Consider the following 15264-nt stretch of genomic DNA (forward strand, 5'->3'; position numbering starts at 1 on the left):
TATCCGTTAGAGCAGTGCGGCAAAATTTTGTGTTAATGGGCTATGGCAGCAGACAACCGACTCAAGTGCCTTTGCTAACAGTATGACATCACCTGCAGTGCCTTTCCTAGGCTAATGACCATACTGGTTGGACCTAACATGATTGGAAAACCATGGTGTGTTCAGATGAGACCTGATTTCAGTTAGTAAGAGCTGATGTTAGGGTTTGAGTGTGGTGCAGACCCCATGAAGCCATGGACCCAAGTTTTCAACAAGGCACTGTACAAACTGGTTGTGGCTCCATAATTATGTGAACTACATTTACATGGAATAGACTGGGTCCCCATTATCTTTGGCTTCTCAGAGACCTTTTGCAGCCATTCATGTACTTCATGTTCCTAAATAATGATGGAGTTTATATGGATGATAATGCATCATGCCACTGGGCCACAATTGTTCATTACTAGTTTGAAAAACATTCTGGACAATTTGAGTGAATGATTTAGCCACTCATATCGCACGACATGAATCTCATAGAAGATTTACAGGGTATAATCAAGAGGTCAACTGGTACACAAAATCCTGCACTGGCAATACTTTCGCAATCATGGATAGCTACACAGACAGAATGTCTCAACATTTCTGCAGAAGACTTCCAACAACTTGTTGAGTCCATGCCATGTCGAGTTGCTGCACTATGCTGGGCAAAAGAAGGTCTTACAAGATATTAGGATGTATCCCATGACTTTCGTCACCTCAGTGTAAACACCATAAACTTCATACTGTGGAGGAGAATATTTATTTCATCTGTGCAGTAAGTAACCTTACTATTTTATTGTTGAATGTTGAAAAACTGAAACTTCGACAGATTAAAGACTCTATACTCTATTATTTAGATACAACTATAAATTATGTGTGACTGTCAGTCAATAATGCACAACTGTGCTCTATATCTGTTCTCAATTACGTCCACAAAATTGCTCCAAGAATTGAAAAAATAACAGTAATTAATATATACAGACCTTCAGCTATCTCTTGGCCTCAACAGGTCATTCTGATATCACACCATCCTGCCATACATCTCAGCGATTTTAACAGTCATCGTACTCAATGAAAATACAATGAAAATGATGAAGCCAGTGAAGCTATTGTAAACTGGGCAGAGGACAACAATTTATATTTGGTGTTTGTCACAGCATGCAGACAAGAGTATAATCCTGATCTAAGCCTTGTAACAACTAATGAGAGTAAACTACCTCTTTCAAGTTCCCAATTGGTTTTACAAGACCTCCCACACAGCCAACACCATCCAATCTTGATTGAAATTGGGACAAGTATCTCACTCATATCATACTTTCCATGACAGAGATGGAACTTCAGAGAAGCAACATGGGATGCATTTGCTAACAATCTGGACAAATATCTTGGTTGGATTTCCACCAAAGTAAATAACTATGAGAGGCTTGTTGGAGCTACGATAAGTTTAGCAAATGAATTTGATGCCTAGGGGCTACTGTAAGCAATATATTCCAGGCTGGAAAAAACTAATTAAAACAGTATGATGGATCTCTAAAAAGTGGTGAACCAGGAAAAGCAGATAAGCTGCTTCATAACTGTGATCCAGCCAGATGTACTAGATGAATACAGACTGAGTCACTCGATTTTCAAACATCAAGTAGAGAAGCTGGGTGCATTCAAAATAAAAGTAAGGAATAACACTCTTATAACATCCAATACGATTGTGTCACATTTACTGTCTACATCAAGAGCACCAAGGGGTAAAACTCATACAAGATGTATCAGATGAAAATTTATATTGTATTTAAAATAGCTTGAATGAAGACATAATTCAATCAAGTCACAAAAAAATGCAATGGTGAATTCTATGAACAGGCTGGCGGCCTTGCTATGGACTGATCCCTATTGCCAGTTGCAGCTGACATTTTTATGAAACAACAGACATTAAGTAGTGATCCTTTGAAGCCTTCTTGTAGGCTCCGCTATGTGGATGATACATTTATTTTATGCCCACACAGTGAAGAACTTCATGTGTTCCACAATTTCTTGAATGGAATTCACCCCAAAATCAAATTTACCTTGGAGGCTGAGAGTGAGGTCAGTCTACCCTTCCTAGATGTGTTGATATACAGGAGATCTGAAAACACTCTAGGTCACAGCCAACCAACACAAACAGGTATTTTGATGTCACTTCACACCACCACCCAACCCATAAGCAAGCAGTATTCAACACTTGTCCTCACGTCACTTCTGTATCAGCAATGATGACAATGTGGAACTGCAGTTGAGTTTTTTAAAGAGGACAATGAAGGCAAATGGTTATAACAGTTGTTCAATCAACATGGCTTTTAGGCACAATATTAATCGTGCTAGGAAGAGTAATGAGGTTACCATTCATTTCTGAGGCCACTGATCACATAAGCAAAATTCTAAAGAAAAATGGTATCCAGACATCTTTCTTTAGTCAAAACAAAATAAAATATTTTTTCTGATGAAAAATGGATGCACCTGTTTGCCTCCACAATGCAGACATCTATCAAGTGACATGTGGCAGCAGCAAAGTGTACGTAGGCAAAACAGGAAGAAATGTTAAAGAAAGCATTAAGGAACATGAATAGCACATGTGGCTAAAACAAAATGTAAAATCGACAGTAGCAGAACATCATGTGGCTCTGACCTCAATTTTAATAATGTGCCTGTGCTGGCTAAGGAAACTAACATTTATAGACAAAAAGGTCTGAGAAGCAGTTGAAATTTCCAAGAATGTATGTTATTTCAATAGAGAGGATGGCTATAGGCTTCCGGCATCGTGACTCCCCTTCATCAAGGAAGTAAATATGTGGCAATGGTATGTGGGTGATATAAACAACTCGCTGCAAGTCACCTCAGCGGACAATAATATTTTGGGTAAACATTCCCCCTCTCCTTATCTGTCTGTTTCACATCTAGGCAATGATGATGACCAACCAATAGTAGCAGGAGGAAGTTCAACCAATAAGCCAATTGAAACGTAACAGTCCAATTAAAACTAATAAAAATACATAAATTTTAACCATAAACAGTAGTTTCTGACATAGAGGTGTATGGAAATATGTACTTGTGAAAAAGTTATGAAAGAAATGATTACGGAATCTTAATTACACTAATGTGTATAAGTCTATTAATCGGTAGGAACATTTTATATGATATGTTTAACCAATAACACCCGTTCTTCTGCATCAGTGCGTGAATGTTAAGCCCACGACCATGGCCCACCAATAGTAGCCACAAGAATTTTACCCCATACTCCCACTTCTCCAGCACAAACGCATGACAACTCCCGTTTATAAGAGAATGTGACACTGGTCTCTGACAGTATTCTAGCAATAGTGGGGACCAAAACATCCTGAAGAAGATCCCAGCAGAGGGGCTGAAATACTGATTATTTTAGAAGGAAGTATGACGTGGCCTACAAACCGAGAAGATTTTATCTTTAGTGACAAGGGCAACAAAAGCCTGCAGACTTACATAAAACAGAAGGTGCACATTTTCATCTGTCCAATAAATTGGAGCACGGAGTCCTTGATGTCTATCTTGTGGGAGACATACTTCATCAAAATATGCATCCAAAATATCTTGGGACCATGTTATATGGAACACTTTCTTTTAAGAAGCACTTGACATGAACCTCTACTAAATTCAAATGTAGAAACGACATTCTCTATATGCTCTGTGCCACTAGTTGGGAATCATCAGCAGACACTCTTCAAGTATCTGCACTCAGACTGGTACCCTCAACAGCAGAGTACTGTGTGTGTCTGTCTATCTCTATAGTTTATATGTGAAGAAGATAGATGTACTGTACAACTTAACAAATCGAGTATATTGTTAGTAGGTCAATACGATCCACCTCTGACATACTGGTTACCTATCTTGAATCACATTCCACGTGTTGATATCAGGTGGAATACCGGGCTATTGAAGACCCCAGATTTCCACAGCTGAATGACATATTCCCTGTGGAGTGAAAAATCTGGCTATCCTGAAACACATTCAAATGGGCCATGGAAGATGTACAGACAAGTTCCACAAATGGGGCAAATCTTTATCACCATCTTGTGACTGCAATGTGGAACAACAGACAATAGACCATGTATCAACATGTTTTGCGGGTGCCAACAAGGATCCATTTGAAGATTTCCGGATATTGTCAAGAGGCATAATAAAATATGTAAAAGACATCGATGACTGCCAACAGCTGTCATCATTTTTGTCATATTATGCTGGAGAGTGGTGTTGAAATGCTAATATTTAATAGTTTGGTAATCTTTAATTTGTAAAGCTATTCTTGTGATTCAAAAACTCTTAACATTTTCTGTAAAATAAATAATTGCAAATAAATATGTATTCTGGGATGTAAACTTCAAATTATTTTAGGGAATACTGTTCTTTATACAATAATAATTCAATAAATAGTGTCCCAAACTTTTTACTACTCTTACTATATACAGGAGACATCCATTTATATGCGTCAAATTTGACATTTCTTCTGCACATGTGGGAAGTTTCAAACTGTTCCAACAGATGGCAGGGCTATAGTGAACCATCAGAACGGCATCCATGCAAGATACTCATTGCAAGAAATGTGCTGCAATTGGTTGTGGGCAAAGAAAGCACGGTGAACATCCATGAACATTTGCATGTTGAGTGTGGTAAAGATGCAGTTGATAAAAGTAGTGTTGGGTGATGGGTAAAGAGATTAGCGTCAGGAAAGACAGAAACTTAGCTCAACAAGTCACAGCCACTGCTTCCGACATGGTGAATCGCACTGACACTATTATTTGTGCAGATAGGTGCAACACAACTTGACAATTAGTTCTACAGATATTGGTGAGCATTAAAAGAGCATGAGCAGTGGCTGACACTTTTGGGTTATTTAAATGACTGCTGAAGAGGGGTTGCACAAATGCACACAACAGGCTAAAAAATTCAAAGAAAAGCCGTTTCATCTGAATTGTTGGGGCAATTTGAAGCTGATGTGTGGCCTTTTTGTGACAGATCATTACAACTGACAAAACCTGGGTGCCCCACTTTGAACCAGAGACAAAATGCAATCACTGAGGTGGTACATTCAGCAATCATCAAAATAATAATAAATTCACAGCAGCTCCCTCTACTGACAAAGTCATGATGACAGTATTTTGGGATAGTGATGGCTAATGGATCTGTTGCCAAAAGGGTCAACCTTTAATTCAGAGGAATCTGTGAAGGCTATGGATAAACTCAAGAACTGTTTTGATCATGTTTGATCTGCCAAGAATCAAAAAGAAATCCTGCTCCAATACAAAAATTCATGCCCAAACACAAGTCTCAGAATCCAGAGACACATCACCAAATTGGGTTAGACACCATTGCCTCAGACAACCTACAGCTCAGATCTGACACCTTTGGGCTTCCATCTGTTTGGGCCACTTAAGGATTCTCTAAATGGGACACAATTTGATGATGATGAAAATATAATGTATGCAGTGAAAACATGGCTATGAGCGCAGGACAAGAGGGTCTACCAACAGGTATTACAAGTCTTACCAAAGCTGGAGTAAGTCCATAGAAAGTGATGGAGACTATGTCAAAAAGTAGTACATCTAAAAGAAACATTGATATTATCATTAAATTCTAACTCTTAAGAATAAATATGTTACTATGAAAAAGTGTTCAACAAAATGTTGTTTACTGAATGAACTTCATATTTTCTTTGATCTTCCAACACCTGTTTGGAGTACCTGTAACACACTCACATTGTATAAAAATACCTAAATTTTCACATTTTTAATATATGCAGTTGCCTGAATTTAGCAGCAAACTATTCAGTATGGTTATCCAATGTCAGTCAATAACTTACTCAGAAGACTGTCTTGTTGTATTTGACAACAAACCATTGCTGTTTTTGTACATATGCACTGAATCATTTAATGCTGAACAAAATATTATTATTATACGAAGTACCTCCAATGTTTGGTACTTCATAGTAGGCTGTACAAGAGTGATGTTGAGAGAACATATTATGGAAGCACCACTATTTTCAGCATATGCACTGGATTACCATTTGGTTACCATTACAGAACTCTCCCTGCCGCTCTGTCCCTTAGGTCCATATTAATGAAAGCTATAGTGATGATAATACAATTCTGGCAACTGAGGATACAAGGTGTTGCATTATTCACAAAATGAAAATGATCAGTACACCTACAGTCAAAGGACTGAAACCCATCAATTTTCTTTGTAAAAATATATGTAATCTGTACATTACATTTTCAATTAATGTCTTGTATTTACAAAGGCATAAAGGTTCTATAACTGTACAAGCAGTGCAAAATATGTTGCATTAATATTCAAAAACTTTTCTTTTTTTAGATGTTAGTGCTGGACAATTAAGTGATACTACAGTCAGGTATCAAATTCTAATCTTACCTTCATGTAACTTGCTACAATCAATGTACAAACTACAATGATTCAACATTTTGTTCTCCTTTATGTTAAGTGAAGAAAGAAATAAACAGTGTTTTGAACAAGGAAAAGTAATGCTATTACATGTTCCAAAAGCATTTAACAATGATAACAAAATATACTGAGTCACGATAGGCACAATAAAAAGATATTGCGACTCAGATCTCCGCTATATGGTGAGGAGCAACTTTCCTTCTCTGGTACTGTTACATTCCATCCTGGATTTTCCACTGTTTGATAACAAAATGTATTAAAGAAATTAATAAAGATGACTGCTAAACTACAACTCAACAACCAAAATGAACCTTATTATTTTGTATGTATAATTTTTCTTTACAAACACTAGTAATGTAAGCTTACATGTACTCTAAATACTGTGGATGCATTGATCGCAGTGGCATTTACTATCTATGTTGTGCAACTGTGCAACATGAATATCCTGATGTGGACTGGAGAAGTTGTGTATCTCATTTTATGTTCTATTCTATCACATGTTGAATTTTTCCAGAGAATACATCAAATGTACTTTCAACTGAATATTCAATAAACACAGCATTTGTAATCACAGTAACACTATAAATCAGAAAGTTAAAACTGTGTTCATGCACTCAGAAATGGAAATTCATTTTTCTTAATGAGAATAAGGAATACAAGGAAAAGTGTAGAAAGATGGTATGCTTGGAATAGTAGGATAAGCCACTTTTAATTTCAAATACACCAAAAATAGGAAGGCAGTGGAGTACAACTGACTCATCAGTAAAATTTGCAAAACAGTTTGAATTATCACTGTTCTTCAAACAGTTCAGCCTGATTTTCTCCCAGTAAATATATTGTTTCATGTTATACTGCTGGTATTGAACAGTTCTCTGCTACCATTTACATTTGTGGTTCGGTACACACTAAAATGCCAACAATATAAAATGTCCATAGTTAATCAGTAGCCATATCTTTCAATCCAATATTTTTTCACCTAATATCAGCCCTAATTATAAATTCATCAGTACAGTTTTCAATATATGAACTACAACTACCATGTTTTCACAGCCTAGATTAAAGACCCAATAATTTTCCTCCCATCTCATATTCACCTAAACTAAGCAGTTCCATGTTCAAATAACAGACAAATATTACACATATAACTAGGTATAATCCAGACTGATTATAATCATATCTTGTATCAAAGATATATTAGCTTTCATTCACAACTTACAAGCAGGTTTCATGACAATGCTAACTGTAGTAGCCACCAGAAAGATCGCGGGAGGCGCACAGGGGCACGGCGCGTCACGGACGGTAGTTGCCGCCAGTAGAGTCCCGTCCACCAGAGGGCACGCGAAAATTCGGACGTGACCTCTGCCGGCTTAACAACAAGAACAACAACAACAACTCCGGCAGGACAGGCCGTGCGCAGTCAGTCAACATCGGGCATGCCTAGGACACAGTCCCGGTCTACGCTAAGTGAAGTGCGACGTAACGTGAACAGTGTTACTACACAATTGGCGACGAGTAGGGTCGTTCTTTCGCGTGTTGCGTCGTCGTTCCGGTTTCGCAGTTTCTCCACGGCATGGAGGATTTGGTGCGGGTTTTGGTTGCGCAGCAGACGGAGCTCATGGCCACCATGAAACAAGTGCTTCCGGCGTTGCTCTCCACGCCGTCTGCTCCGGCGCAGTTCCCTCCTCCCTTTCCCCCGTATGACGAGACGGCAGAGGATTGGGACGCATATGAACATCGCCTTCGGCAGCATTTCCAGGCGTTTCATGTTGCCGATGCGGAGGTATGTCGTGCTCTCTTCTTGTCTTGGATATCTCCCTTGCTGTATCAAGTTTTGCGGCAGCTAGCGCCGTTGGAGGAACCCTCGTCCTTGCCGTTTGACGCATTGTGTTCATTGCTGTCTTCATATTATCGCCGCCACACGCATGTTGTGGCGGCTAGGGTCGAGTTCTATCAATGCAAGAAACAGCCCCATCAGTCTTACCGGGCGTGGGCCGCTACCCTGCACGGTCTTAGTCGCAAGTGTCATTTTGTCACGGAGCAGTCGCGGGAGTCGTATGCCCATGTTATGGTCCGCGACGTCATTGTTCGTTCGGCCCCTGATTGGGAGGTCCAGCAACGGGCCCTGCAGTTAGAAGACCCTTCCCTCGAGGAAGTCCTGTCCATTGCTCAATCGTATGAAGTCTCTCACACAGCAGGTCAACAGCTGGAGGCATGGTGCGACGTCGCAGAGGTTCAGGGCGGCACGGCCGCGTCCACTGAGTCCGGGGTGGACGATGTGCGAGCGGTACAATCCGGCCGTTACGGCCGCTCCCGCGCGGCGCGTAAACAGAATTCCGGCCGCCGGCCCCTGTTGCCGTCCTGTGCGTCGTGCTATATACATCACGATCGGTCAAAGTGCCCCCAGCGTTGGGCCGTTTGTCGCAAATGTCATAAAAACGGTCACATTGCTAAAGGTTGCCGCTCAGCCTCAAAGGAATCGAAGGAAGCAAGTACAGAGGACATGGACGTTGACATTCAGGAAGTTTCATCGGGCCAGGCTCCCGACGCATCGGCACGCAAACTCTTTATCGAGGTGTCGGTTCGGTCGCGCCGGTTACAACTGCAGGTAGATACGGGCGCGGCAGTTTCGTTGTTGAATGCACAAACGTATTCCGACCTTGGATCGCCCCCGTTGGCGCCAGTTTACCGGCGTCTACGCGGTTATGGTAAACAGTTCATTCCCCTCCTGGGTCAATTCACTACCGACGTGACTTACAAATCAGTCACTCGGCCTATTACTTTTATTGTTGTCAGTGATGCAAGCTCCGCTAACCTTTTTGGCCTGGATGCCTTTCAAGCTTTCGGTTTTTCTATCGCTGACACCATACAGTTGGTCTCCGAAGACGTTCCCTATCACTCATTGGAATCTTTGATCTCAGACTTTCCAGATATTTTTGAGGAGGGCCTGGGGCGTGTTTCAGATTTTGAAGCTCACTTAACGTTGAAGGCGTCTGCTCGCCCGCGTTTTCTACGCGCGAGGCAGATCCCCTTGGCTCTCCGCCCTCAGGTAAAGGAAGAGCTCGACCGGCTGACAGCCCTAGGGGTCGTTCTTCCCATTTCTTCCAGTGAGTGGGCTTCGCCCCTCGTTATTGTCAAGAAGCCCTCGGGAAAATTACGTCTTTGTGGCGATTTTAAGGCCACCATTAATTCCCAATTGGTGGTGGACACCTATCCTTTGCCTCGTGCTGATGAATTGTTCTCCGCCGTGGCGGGAGGCCACTATTTTTCGAAAATCGATCTGTCAGAGGCTTATCATCAGATACCACTTGATGAGGACTCCAAACGGCTGGCAGTCGTCAACACCCCGTTTGGCCTTTACCAATACCAGCGGTTGGCTTTTGGGATATCCAGTGCCCCGGCGATATTCCAGCGTTATCTTGAGCATGTCACGTCGACAATCCCTCATTGTATTAATTACCTGGATGACATCATTGTCACGGGCCGCAGCACGTCGGACCACTTGCACAAACTTCGCACCCTCTTTCTCAAATTCAGGTCTGTGGGCTTGCATTTCAACCGGCATAAGTCAACCTTCTTCCAACCGTCCATTGAGTATGTGGGCTACACCATATCTCGGCACGGCATCCAGCCACTAGGAAGTTTGGTCCAAGGTATCGTCAACCTTCCTTGGCCCACTTCGCTGAAGGAGTTACAAGCTTTTTTAGGCAAGATAGCCTATTACCACCGGTTCATTCCCAGGGCTTCCACTATAGCCCACCCCCTGTACTGCCTTCTGCACAAGGGTGTTCCTTTTGATTGGTCGCCTGCATGCGAGCGAGCGTTCACCTCGTTGAAGGGCCTCCTCACATCAGCCCCTTGTTTGGCTACTTTTGATCCCCATAAGCCGTTGGTCCTGGCTACGGATGCTTCGCAGTATGGGGTGGGGGCGGTCCTGGCCCATCGCAACGCAGATGGTTCCGAGCAACCACTGGCGTTTGCGTCGAAAACGCTTAGTCCCGCGCAGGCCCATTACTCCCAGGTGGAAAAAGAGGCTTTGGCCATTGTCTACGCTGTTACCAAGTTTCACCCTTTCTTGTATGGCACGAAGTTTCAGTTAATCACTGACCATAAGCCATTAATATTGTTATTTGGCCCCGCCTCTCAGATTCCAGATAGGGCAGCCCACAGACTACAGCGCTGGGCCTTGTTCCTCTCTAAGTACCATTATGACATTCGTTTTCGCCCTACAGGCCAGCATGCCAACGCCGACGCTCTTTCCCGTCTTCCGGTGGGCCCGGACCCTACATTTGATCGATAGGAGATTATGTGTTTTCATTTGGATGTGGCGTCCCGCCAAGCAGTTGATGGCTTCCCGATCACTAGTTCTCGAGTCGCCAGGGAAACGGCGGCTGACCCGGTTCTCCGGCAAGTAGTTCGCCTCATTCAGCAGGGGTGGTCGTCCTGCCCTCCGGGCCGGGCCTCGGACCCTCTTCGTAATTATTTTCTTCTACGAGACCGTCTCTCGGTCTTGGAAGGAGTTCTCCTTCTGGCTACCGATGATACAGCTCCTCGCGTGGTTGTTCCTGCAAGTTTACGAAGGGAGGTCCTCAAGTTATTACATGTGGGGCACTGGGGTGTTTCCCGTACTAAAACCTTGGCTCGCAGACATGTGTACTGGCCCGGTATTGACAGAGAAATTGAGCACTTGGTATTGTAATTGATGCTTATTCCCGATTCCCATATGTGGTTCGCTGCTCCTCAACCACTTCAGAAGTTGCAATCCAGGCACTAGCAAAAATCTTTTCTGTGGAAGGTCTGCCAATCACCCTGGTCTCGGACAATGGACCGCAGTTTCTTTCGCAGACCTTCCAGGATTTTTGTAGGCGCTTCGGTATTCGGCACGTTTGCTCTCCCCCCTTCCATCCACAATCGAATGGGGAAGCTGAGTGCATGGTGCGCACCTTTAAGACGCAGATGAAAAAGTATGTGCACGAATTTCCTGCAGAGGAAGCATTGACGTTTTTCTTGACTGCATACCAGACCACACCAATGGGAGACCGCAGCCCCGCAGAGCTCCTCCATGGGCGTCAACCTAGGACTCTGCTGCACCTCCTCCAGCCTGGTCCTCGCCAGTCTTCACAAAACGGAGTACCTGGCTTTCCACTGGGTATGTCAGTCTGGGCCCGTGGGTTTGGTCACAATCCACATTGGATACCGGCGGTGGTCCTGCACCGCCATGGCCGCCGGCTCTATACCTTGCAGGCGGGACACCGGGTGGTACGTCGTCACCAAAATCAGCTCCGTCCACGTTCGGGCACCCACCCTCCAACCTCTCGGACACCGGCTTCCCCATTGCCGGCACCTGTATTGGTTTCACAGGGGACGTTACCTCCTCTCCCCGCTGTGACTCTGCCACACTGCGATGGTTCTCAGCCTTGGCAGCCTCCAGTGGCTCCAGCACCGGCATCGCCGTCATTCGAGATGCCCCAGCGAGAGCCGGCCCCCCTAGCCGGCCCGGTTTCGCAGGGGGCTAGTTCCCCTGTGGTCGTCCCTTCCCCTTCGTCCCCGCCACTGGGTCTTGCCCCTCCTGAGGTGCAACAGGATCCAGACTTTGACAGCTTGTCGCCCGTGCTGTCCCGGGCTCCGGTTGTGGGACGACGGGGGCCTCTTCGTGTGGGTCACTTCCAGCCGTATTCGAAGGTTCCAGCTCGAGGGTTGGCAGATCCCCTCGACTCCGGCCATCCAATGGATGTGGAGGTCATCGCTCCTGCCCGACGCTCCACCTTCCGACGCAGTGGATCACAGTGGCTTCATCCCCCGAAGGAGGAGGAGTGTAGTAGCCACCAGAAAGATCGCGGGAGGCGCACAGGGGCACGGCGCGTCACGGACGGTAGTTGCCGCCAGTAGAGTCCCGTCCACCAGAGGGCACGCGAGAATTCGGACGCGACCTCTGCCGGCGTAACAACAAGAACAACAACAACAACTCCGGCAGGACAGGCCGTGCGCAGTCAGTCAACATCGGGCATGCCTAGGACACAGTCCCGGTCTACGCTAAGTGAAGTGCGACGTAACGTGAACAGTGTTACTACACTAACTGCACTTACAGTAATTTTGTCTTGTCTGCTTATTTTTCACAGTAATCTTGCTTATGCTTTGATATTCCTATAAATTTCAAATCTGTGTGACCACTCAAATATGAAAACATTTCATACATCCCTCTATTTAAATCTCCTCCTGTACCACCATCAAGAAATATCTTGACACAAAAAAAGCAAAGTGTAAAACCTCTCATCCTATGGACATGAAATGCAAAATGCTATAGTATGTACAAATGTGTGTAACTATCCTCAACTACATATACAGGGAGCCAGTTAGGTACTGAACACATGATTTAGGGCTATTAGATAGATGGTACTTAAATATAAGAAAAGAAATGCAATCCTGCTTGTAATGCTGGTAGTAATGAAACTGTCAGTTATTCAATCTGTTGCCATGTTATGCTATTGATGAAGATTGCAAAAGAGAACATTATTTGTCACTACCTTTAAAAAACCATCAGGTGCAGCTTTATCAAAGAATGAGTTCACAACAGTTTTCAGCATTGATCTTCACACTCCTAGTTTTTTCCCCTTGTTGTCATTGTGGTCTTGAATCTGAAGACTGGTTACATGCAGCTCTCCACACTGCTTTCTCCTGTGCAAGCCTCATCATCTCTGAAAAACTATTGCAACCTACTTCTTTCTGAAACTGTTTACTGTGTTCATCTCTTTGTCTCGCTCTATGTTTTTTATCCCCAACATTTCCCTCCAATATTTAACTGGTGAGGACAGTGACTAACGAAAGCTGAGGCCAGAAATGTTCTGCCCACTATCTTTTCCACCCCTACCACAGTGGTATTCCACCATCCTTATAAAACCGCTGCTCCCAATCCGTTACCTCATGGCACATAGCCCTATAATAGACCTAGATGCAAGACCTGTCCCATACATCCCCCCACTAATAACTACTCCAGTCCAGTCACTAACATCACCTATCCCATCAAAGGCAGGGCTACCTGTGAAACCAGTCATGTGGTCTACAAGCTAAGCTGCAACCACTGTGCTGCATTCTATGTACACATGACAACCAACAAGTCGTTTCTCCACATGAATAGCCACTGAATAACTGTAGCCAAGAAACAAGTGGACCACCCTGTTGCTGACCACGCTACCAAACATGACATCCTTCATTTCAATCACTGCTTCACAGCCTGTGCCATATGGATACTTCCCACCAACACCAGCTTTTCTGAATTGCGCAGCTGGGAATGTTCCCTGCAACACATGCTACGTTCCCATAACCTTCCTGGCCTCAACCTTCGTTAGTCACTGTCCTCACCCATCCAGCCCCTTCCCTGTTCCCACTCCAGCACTACACAGTCGTCATTCCACCATCACACCAAATCTTTTTATTTCTCTCCTTTTCTGCTACTTCCCCCTGCCCACCTCTCCCCTGCCCACTGTATAACCAGCAGCACTTCACTGTCCACCAACCCCACAATACTATCCCTCCCACTCCACCCCACCCCCCTCCTCACAGTTGCCACTCCCATCATGCACTGGTGCTGCTGCTCACAGTGTGGTTTCAGATGCCTGTGACTGCAGTCATGTGTGTGAATAGCGTTTGTGTGTGTGTGTGTGTGTGTGTGTGTGTGTGTGTGTGAGTGTGTGTGTTTTGCCAATGGCCGAAAGCTTTAACTGTTAAAAGTGTTTTTGTTGTGCCTACCTGTGACTCAGCATCTCCACTATATGGTGAGTAGCAACTTTCCTTCTTGTAATATTGTTACATTCCATCCTGGATTTTCCATTGTTTGACATATGCATGTCTTTCTCTTACAGCCAACCTGAAAAGACACTGGTTCCTCACTTGCACTTCTTTTCCTTACCCTACTCCTCCCCCTTTTCCCTTACTTTCCTCATCCCTGTACCCTAAATCAGAATCCCCCTCCTCCTTCCCTTTTTGTAACACATAGTACACTCTTGCTATTTTCTGTGTCATGTATGTCACTATAGTTATATTGTACATTGTATGTCAGTCTTATCTAATTTCTTGCCTGATTGTGAATGTGTTCCCTTGTCATCTAAGTAACTACCATGCCACAGAATGCCACAAATGTCTCTGGCATCTGAATCTACTACACCATAGTTCACTATTTGTGTTAAATTGCTTTCTTTACCTGATATGGCTGCCATAATCTACATGTCTCCATGACTCAACCATCTTTCTATACATTTTCCTTACTGTTTGTTCTGATTAACTTTTGATATCTGAATATTTTGTCTAAAAGCTCACAGAAAGTGTAAATTTCTTCATGTTTTCATTTGCGTTTCAATAAGACTTCTACAGACCACTTCAATCAGTACAGTACATGCAAAACTAGATTTTTTTATAAATAACAACAAACACTGCAGCTTACTTTAGTTTTCCTTGTGGTTGACATTCCTGTCCATTCACATTATTTTCCACTTTTCCTTTTGCAGTACCATCTGAGATCTTCAAACTGATTTCTAAAACAGTTAAATCTTTGAAATTTCAGTGTTTCAAACATTTATTATGTTAAAACTCACAAATAATAGTAAGATAAACTTTTCATTAGCTGTACATAAAATAAGGGAAAGGTAACCATTCACCTACAGCAGACCAATGAGTGGAGCACAGAAATACACAACAGGAAACAGCATTCACACTAGTTTTCAAGCTCTTGCTCTTTTTCTAGGAAAAATACATACATTCACACACACCCACACAGTTAACCAAATGCACCCTCCT

At 43.5% G+C, this 15264-nt stretch overlaps 1 protein-coding gene across 1 annotated transcript in view; it reads right to left on the reverse strand.

Annotated features, from left to right (window-relative positions):
* Positions 1-15264, reverse strand: part of LOC126175867 (centrosomal protein of 131 kDa) — a 104581-nt gene that overhangs the window by 68518 nt on the left and 20799 nt on the right. The window contains exon 3 of the mRNA XM_049922931.1: positions 14912-15002. Coding sequence (XP_049778888.1) covers positions 14912-15002 — 91 coding nt within the window. The remainder of the gene's footprint in view (positions 1-14911; positions 15003-15264) is intronic.

Source organism: Schistocerca cancellata, chromosome 1 (genome assembly GCF_023864275.1).
Source record: "Schistocerca cancellata isolate TAMUIC-IGC-003103 chromosome 1, iqSchCanc2.1, whole genome shotgun sequence".
Classification (NCBI taxonomy): Eukaryota; Metazoa; Arthropoda; class Insecta; order Orthoptera; family Acrididae; genus Schistocerca; species Schistocerca cancellata.